Source organism: Clinocottus analis, unplaced genomic scaffold, assembly GCF_023055335.1.
Source record: "Clinocottus analis isolate CAN_PGR_092001 unplaced genomic scaffold, fCliAna1.0.p SCAF_11, whole genome shotgun sequence".
Taxonomy (NCBI): Eukaryota; Metazoa; Chordata; class Actinopteri; order Perciformes; family Cottidae; genus Clinocottus; species Clinocottus analis.
In genome coordinates, this window is record NW_027175832.1 from 13731554 (window position 1) to 13739952 (window position 8399).

Consider the following 8399-nt stretch of genomic DNA (forward strand, 5'->3'; position numbering starts at 1 on the left):
GCATCAACCAAATAATTCACTTGTTGAATATTGTCACAGCATTGCATGCACATCACATCTGTGCTTATCCAAACAGTTTGTAGGTTGTTGTTTTTTGTTTAATGTTCAGATTCAACATATTCCCGGATTTGTAATATTTAATGTCTTCCTGTCATGTGTTGTGCAGTTTGTTCCTCTGATCGTAGAGGTGTGCTGTAAGGTGGTGGAGGAGAGAGGCCTGGAGTACAAAGGAATCTACAGAGTGCCTGGGAACAATGCTGCCATCTCCAGCATGCAGGAGGAGCTCAACAGTAAAGGCATGACTGACATCGACGTTGAGGAAGATGTGAGTTACTGACAGTTACCCTACTTTATCTTTTAGCAGTGTGTTGCGTCCCCTTTTCAGTCTCAGGTATAAAGGGGGAACAAACATGTGACTGACAAGGAATATGTGAAAGAAAGTGGGAGTAAAGTTTTTAAACAATGTGTATTCACACTGGTTGTGGCTAACAAAAAAAACAAAAGATTCTCATTGAAGTGGGAAAGGTTGGGACAGTTGTGGTTGTACCAAACAAATAGAAATCAAGATAACAAAACTAGGCCTGGCTAACTGCCTCTGGAAAAGAAACAAACAAAATGGCTTCACATGCTTCTCTACACAATGATCTATCAAAACAACTACAGAAAGAGCACCGACCAATAACCTAATAGTCTAGACACAAAGTACCTTGGTGCTTGCACAATTGTACAGGGTTCCCCAAACTTACCTAATGTCCTCAACCTCTCACCACAAACCTTCACACCTAGCATTGTCAGTGGGTGCATAGTATAAAACAAAAACCGCTTCCGGCTTCCTCCTTTTAATCAACGGATTGGCACCTGTGGGGAAAACAAGAGGGGAGGGGAGAAAACACAACACTGACCTGTAACACAGTGACAGATCTGTGCTGTAAGCTTTAATGTAACACTCTCTCCATCTTTCACTTCTCTGCAGAAATGGCGGGACCTCAATGTCATCAGCAGTTTACTTAAGTCCTTTTTCCGAAAACTTCCAGAACCGCTGTTTACAAATGGTGAGATCTTGTGATTACACTAAAATTCATAAGTCACAACCAAAAAATACATTCCAATCATAACTGGTGTAACGTTGGATTATTTGTGTGATAAAGGTTTTTCTGCTCTGTTCACAGAAAAGTATGGTGATTTTATTGAAGCCAACAGAACAGAAGACTCGGTGGAGAGATTAAAGGAGCTCAAGAGGCTGGTGAGTGAAATATCTAATATGAGAAGCATTCATTTGAATATCATTACATTGAGCGTACAAATAATCCAGCAACTCCCATTCCTTTTTTTGTGTTAATTCTTGCAGATACAAGAATTACCTGATCATCACTTTGAAACTTTGAAGTTCCTTTGTGCTCACCTCAAGAAGGTTTCTGAAAACTGTGAAAAAAACAAGGTATGGCAGTTACAGGATTTGTCGGTGTTAATGTCATTCAGTAACCCCCACCAAATCTTCATAAAGCCCCTTTTGAGGATTATTTCATTACAGTCGTCCCTTGCTATAACGCGGTTCACCTTTTGCGGACTCGTTGTTTTGCGGATTTTTTATTTTTTTTACAGCTACAGTATGAACGTGCATTGTGTTTGGCGTCCTGATAGGCCAAGGGCGGACTGCGCATTGTGTTCTGCGCCCTCATTAGCTAAGGGACTGTACTGTACAACCTTGTCAATCAGTCTTCTCCGTGCAGTGTCTCCTGTACAGTACAGAATACGTTTGGTACAGAATACATTCGGCTAAAAAGACAGCGTAGCGGCGCCAGCACAAAGCGGCACGGTTTAGAGGACCTTGTTGATTGATCATTAAAATGAAACATGTTAAACATGTTTGGGCTTATTTTTTTAAATCCGTGAAAAGTTTGAACTTTAAGATTGTTTGAATAAGAGAGAAATGTGAGAAAATGTTAATGCCGAAATGAGAAATGTGTATAAAAGTGTGTTGTTAGGGGGTTTACGGCCTTAAAACATGTATAATAATTGTAAAAAATAAAGCTGATAAATTCCCAACCTCTTCTGTTTAGATGGAGCCTCGTAACCTGGCGATTGTGTTTGGTCCTACGCTGGTCAGAACCTCTGAGGACAACATGACCAACATGGTCAATCACATGCCAGACCAGTGCAAGATCGTTGAGCACCTTATCCAGCAGTACGACTGGTTCTTCACTGACGACGGGGATGAAGACCCTGTTGTATGTGACAATTCTTCGTTTATTTGTTTATCAGAAATGAACTATTCTTACCATAGATAGCCCTACTTGTATGCCATTTAATTTATACATATATACAGTATTTAAAGTTGCACCAATCAGTATTTTGTATGAGAAATGGATCTAATGACTATGTTGGTGGAGACCAGAACATGGTGAATTCACCTTTTTAGTTAATCTATCATGCGGCTTTAGATAAATATGTATGTGTTGTATTCAGTCACTTATCATCTTTATGCTCTCTTCTATTCTTGTTCAAACTGTGTCATTCCCTCCTTGTGCGGCCACAGACCACAGCTGAGCAGGACAGCACAGTGCATTCTCAGCCTGTGCCCAATATCGACCACTTACTCTCCAACATTGGGCGGACCACAGCTTCACCCGGCGAAGTCTCAGGTAGGGCTGAGAGAGTTATCTCTTAGGAGCAGCACTGCAGCATCCCCACAGAAAATATGTTATCATAGCAGCAATACTATATTTCATTAATGTTATTCCAGTAAATTAAAGTTTAAAATATCTGTGTAATCGATCCATTCTAAGAATAAATGTTAAGAGCATGCCAGTTTTTGAGACGATGAACATCATGCCTATTGTCCATAATTTGAAGTGCTTTGAGCAAAAATAAGTCTTCGAAATTGTATTTGTTTCAGTAATTTTTCAGTAAATACAATTTGGGAAAAAAGTTTAAAAATACCTTCCAGTACGTTGAGTTTTTTTTTATTTGTTTGTTTTTGGATAGAAGTCTGTTTTGTTCTGCTGTTGACATTTTTTTGCCCAAAGAGATACAAAATTGTCCTCAAGTTTTATTTCTGTTCATTTCTTTGCTTTACTCTTTATTTCCTCTTGCTCAAGTCATTTTTTCTCCCTGTGCTTTACCTGTGTTGAGACGACGACTCCTTTTCTTTCAGTTCTTTTCTTCCCCTCCTCCTCGTCTCTCACATAATCCCGGCATGTTCTTTCCCAAAGAAAATCTAACAAACAAAAAGAAACAATGGACGTTTTAACCCTTTTGACCTTTGCCCTTCTGTGTGTAGTTTGTTGTTTCTCTCCCTTATTCCTGTCCAGCACTCACACATTACCCAATCTTGACACAGGCCAAGTGGGCGGCGTCTATCACTCGATGATGTCACTGATGGACTCTGTTATGTCAGTGATGGACAGCTGGGACTGTAGGAAGAAGGACGAGTGTTGTGCCCAGTGTAGCTGCCTAGTCTGCAGAAACCCGCAGCTCTTTTAAATTTGGGCGAAAGGAGGAAAAAAGATAAAAAAGAAAGAAAGAGAAGTCGATGTTTGTCATTTTTCCTGTGGTGTGCACGTCTCATATATAAACCAATACCCTAAATTGAGGGGATACAGAGCGATGCTGCTGTACTTTCTCTGAAAGCCCTTCTGCTGTCTCTTGTTGTCTCTAAAGCTGATCGTGAGGACAAGTAGCATGGTACGGTCAACCTCAGGTTCTCTCCCGGTCATGTGGCATACTCTGTCATGATGTCTGAGGGTGGGGTCGTAGTAGTGGGACTGAGCTGGATGTTCCCCAGCACACATGTGTTCACACCCAAACAAACTCACACAACCCATAAAGATGTAGTGACATGTTGATGCAGAGACACACATGCAGTCATATGGCAGTGGACGAGTTTCCAAGCATGTAGATGTAGTGGTATTTGCTGCGGCGGGTAGTTTTTTGTTTTTGTTTCAGATGCTTCCTCTTGTGTCTTTTTGTTTGATGTGTTGTCTGTAATGTCCTTATTTCAAAAATCTTTGTCTCCATGCAACCACAGACAAATATTGCCACATACTTCCCTCATCCCCTACTGTTACATCCAACATGTACAATGCCTACATCAGTCACGAACATGTTCCTCACACTGTCTCCTGACCCAACCCTGCGCTACACACTGAAGCACACATTTTGTACCGTTTTTGTTCCTGTCATCATTTGGCCAAAAAGGGCTATTAGTCTGCTTATCCTTGTTTGCTGCAGTTTGTGTGTTTTCTCCCCTTGCAAAGGGAGACAAAGTTTTGTGAACTCTTTGATTTGCCTTTTATGTTGTTGAGAGTGCTAGGTTACATGGTAAAGGGCACAGCGGGAGTTAATCTAGCTTGGAGTAAGATCAATCTCTCCGTTATACCAAGGCTTGCCTGTGCCATCTGTATCGACCACGACATACACTCACTGATATGTTCAGCTCAGGCCCCATACGTCAGCGCAAACTCATCACTCCTTCTCAACTGTGATGTCTTTTTGAGTTGGGAAAGAATGCCCACAGCTAGTTGGTGGCTACGTGTGATGCTCTGTGACTGACGTGTTTGTCCGTGATGTGCCGTCGTTCCATCGATACATGAGCATGAGCTGCTTTCTGTGTCTTGGTTTACTGCTGGGTTGTCACTCTTTCTTATCACCCTTCATCTCAGGCCTCTTCTGCAGCTTTATCCACTTATCCATATACTGCTTTGTGTGGTCACTCGTCCTCCTCTCTCTCTGAGCCGAAAAATGTGCCGTCTGCTTTCATTCAGCTGCTGTCATTGTCCTCATCATGTCCGTCACGTTCTCTCTGAACAAACATTTAATCTGCCCTTGCTCTTTCTTTATCTTGTTCACTGTTAGTAAGACAGAGTGTTTGCAGACTTTTTCTAATTGCTTTCTCCTCTTTGATACAGATTCAGCATGTAGTGACTCCTCAAAATCAAAGGTAATGTCTTCCTCTTATTTTATTTTTTTCTCACAGAAATCCTTCATTCTCGGTGTCTTGTTTTGATGAGTCTTGTTTTGATGAGTCTTGGTTCTCTATCAGCAGGGCTTGTGGGGGTCAGGGAAGGATCAGTGTAGCAAAGAGATGCTGCGCTCCTCCTTCTTCGCCAGCCGCAAACGCAAGAAGCCCAAGGACAAAGCTCATCCAAGCAGTTCAGACGACGACCTGGATGCTGTGTTCACCAAGAATGAGCTCTCTCAGGATAGCCAGCAACCTATGTGGTCCCCGGGCAGCCGGACTGAGGACGAGGGGGAGACTGATGAAATCAATGGGAAAGACAAGCACAGGAAAAGCTTGGAAGAACAGCCTGACAAACCCAAGAGGAAGGAGTCACTCTCCTGCAGCCAGATATCGCAGCCCTTTCTCTCCCCACCTCCAGAACACACTGTCTCCGCTCTTCAAAGTGGCTCCCCCTACACCTCGCCCAGCCATTCCCCGGATCTTGGCTACCGCGTGCCAATGGCCCACCAGTCCTCTCTGTCGGACCCGCCTTCCAACTATGACGACACGGTGTCTGACCTCGGTACGATGAACAGCACCAGCTCCCAAGCGTCGGTGCCCAGAGTGAAGCGAGGCAAGGCGGCGGCACTGGGTCAGGAAGCTTGCCCCAGCGGGCTGGGAGCGGAGATCTGCTCCATCACCTCCGACTATTCCACCACCTCCTCCATGACGTTCCTGACGGGAGCTGAAATCAGCACCCTCAGCCCTGAAGTGCAGTCTGTGGCGGAGAGCAGGGGCGGGGAAGACGCAGACGACGAGAGAAGTGAGCTCATAAGCGAGGGACGAGCAATGGAGACGGACAGCGAGAGCGACCTGTCGGTGTTTACAGTCGGGAAAATGGATCAGCGAGAATTGCAAGAAGCTCCTCGACCCCTCCCCTCCTACAGACTTATCGAGTGCGATACCCTCTCCAGGAAGAAAGCTGCTCAACAGAAAACCGTCAGCGAGTCCTCACTGGATGGAGCTTGGAGCGATAAAGATTCGAACAGACTGTCGCATGTGCCGGGGTCAGCTGAAGGTTGCTCCACAGGCAGCCTCAGCTCCTCGTCTCGCAGCGAATTAAACAAAGCGGAGCCCGCATGGAAGCTCAAGATCACCGATCGACTCAAGGTGCGTCTGCGACTGTCCGTCGACGACATGTTTGGCGTGGGCAGCCAGAGGAGCCGGTCCCCTGAGGGCCGCAGCAAGAAAAAGAACATCCGACGCCGACACACTATGGGCGGCCAGAGGGACTTTGCAGAATTGTCCGTTTTGGGAGACTGGTCGCATGTCGGCATCGGCTCAGGCTCTCGATCGGAGCTGTCGGCTGTGGACCAGCTGAAGCCAAAGTGCAGCTCTCAAGACTTTTCCATTCGGGACTGGATTGTCCGTGAGCGCCACCGCACCAGCAATCCCGAGGTCAGCGTGGACCTCTCAGAACAGCAGGGGGGTCTGTGCGACGCAAACTCCCAGAGCCTCGGAGCCTCCTCTTCCGAACTCTCACATCACTCCGCTGATGTGCTGAACGGAGAAGTCCCCCAGAGTAAAGACCTGAGCCTGTCGGCCACCGCTCACCCTCACAAACTCACTAATTCCCAGGTGGTCCATTCGCGCTTCTACCAGTACCTGTGAGAGGTATTCAACATGTGTGCCTGTGTATGTTCTCCGTCTGTGAGATGTGTACCTACTTGGGAGCCTTGAGTGTGCAACAGTTTTTTCTTGCTTTCTCGTACTTGAGTCTGTCAGTATAATGTGTGTTGTGCAACCAATGTTGGAGAATGAGCATGTCGTAAAGAAAATTGTTGTGTGTGTGTGTGTGTGTGCGTGTGTGTGCGTATAAAGATAATTACTGCACACAGGGATCGTTGATCTTGCTCATGTATGAGGCATGAAACTAAATGGTGTTTCTACCTTCTTTTTTTTTTAATTTCTCTCTTTTTATAAAATGACAAATGACTTTGGGATGGTGCCGCAGGAGGACGTCCTCTCCCCTGATACAAATCCCTGTTATGCTGAAGATTCAGAGGACCTGTCGCTCGCTCACGAAGCAATGAGCATGTGAAGTTTGTGCAAGAAAGTGTGAAAAGTGACACTTGAGTCGAGATTGTTTCAAAGTTTAGCGAAGTGGCTTTAAGGATGAACTGACTTAGAAAGAATAGGAAGTAGTAAAAAAAAAAAAAGATTTTAGTATTGCAGAGGAACTATTTTTGTGTAAAGAAAGTTATTATGTTCAAAGTCAGTGAGTCTCTCAGTAACCAAATGAAGAATGTACAGACATGCTTGCTGTAATACTGACTAAAAGCTTTAGATGCTTGTGTTTCACTCTGAAGTGTACATACCCCTATTTTTGGTGTACGCGACTTGTGATTTTTGGTACAGCCTGTGTGAACTGTCTACAAGCTCTCTGCTGTCAAAGCCTTTCCAAAGGTCCAAGGTTGACGAGGAGACACTGGATTTATGCAAATAGCAAACAATTCATCCCAGTTATGTGGTTTAAGAGCAGCGAACAACTTCCCTCTAATGCAAGTGTCATGCTGTGTTTTAAGCGTTTGTGGTTCACACATGTAGTCGTGGCTGACAGTTGATCGCAAAGAGGAAGAAAAAGTGTGAAGAAAAATAAAATGGGTATTCAAATCAGAAAATCATGTTTTTTTTCACAATAGGAAGTGCCTCACGATGAATTGTTAAGGGTGCCATATTGTCTTTGTTGAGATACACGAAGATGTTACTGTGAATGACATTTTTATTGTGGACTCTGTCATTCTAGAGGTTGCGTAACAAAATGCCAAGCTTCCATTCCGTAGGCATTCCACTCTGGTCTTAACATGTTTTATACTTTTTTTGTTTTTCTTTCTCTCCTGTTTTTTAGTTTTTGATTTTAACAGAACTTGAATTTTAAATGTTTCTTGTAAAAATAAGTAACTTAAATGTAAATATAAATGCATTGTTTTAGCTGCTTTACTTTTCATTTCCATCAGATTGCAAGATTAAAGTACAGTATTGTGAGACGATGATGCTCATGAGGCCTGTGTGGGTGTTGTGGGCGGTTTGGTACTTCTCTGAGGACAGAGGTCCTGCATTAGGAAGCACTTCGTTGAGCTGGACCGTTGTACCAATGCTGTGATCCTCTGATTGTTAGAGGGATGTGCACAGACTCCTGAAACACTGGAAATAAATTTTGTCAATGGCAAGTGTTTGTGTCTGTTTGTTTTGTTCTCCACATTTTAGAAAAGCATCACATATATATTATATATTTATAAAAACATTTAAAGCTTTTATCTTGGAATGTGTTTTTTTTATTGACATTAAAGGTCCCTTTCTTTTGGATAGTGTAAAACAAAAAGCCACATTAAATCTACTTGGGTACAATGTTGTAAATCAGTTAAGCACTTGAATCTGATGGTTACTCGGCAGCCTGGAT

The 8399-nt window shown here is 43.7% G+C and overlaps 1 protein-coding gene across 6 annotated transcripts in view; it reads left to right on the plus strand.

The window, feature by feature from the left end:
* Nucleotides 1-8158, plus strand: part of arhgap21b (Rho GTPase activating protein 21b) — a 34091-nt gene extending 25933 nt beyond the window's left edge. For 4 of the 6 annotated variants that reach the window (XM_068602466.1, XM_068602482.1, XM_068602489.1 and 1 more), the window contains 8 exons: nt 167-325; nt 974-1052; nt 1170-1243; nt 1349-1438; nt 2061-2228; nt 2537-2642; nt 4908-4939; nt 5042-8158. In XM_068602466.1, the coding sequence (XP_068458567.1) occupies nt 167-325; nt 974-1052; nt 1170-1243; nt 1349-1438; nt 2061-2228; nt 2537-2642; nt 4908-4939; nt 5042-6610 (2277 nt within the window). In that variant the 3' untranslated portion in view covers nt 6611-8158. The remainder of the gene's footprint in view (nt 1-166; nt 326-973; nt 1053-1169; nt 1244-1348; nt 1439-2060; nt 2229-2536; nt 2643-4907; nt 4940-5041) is intronic. The other 2 variants (XM_068602474.1, XM_068602505.1) reach the window with 1 other exon arrangement.
* Nucleotides 8159-8399: the final 241 nt, after the last annotated feature.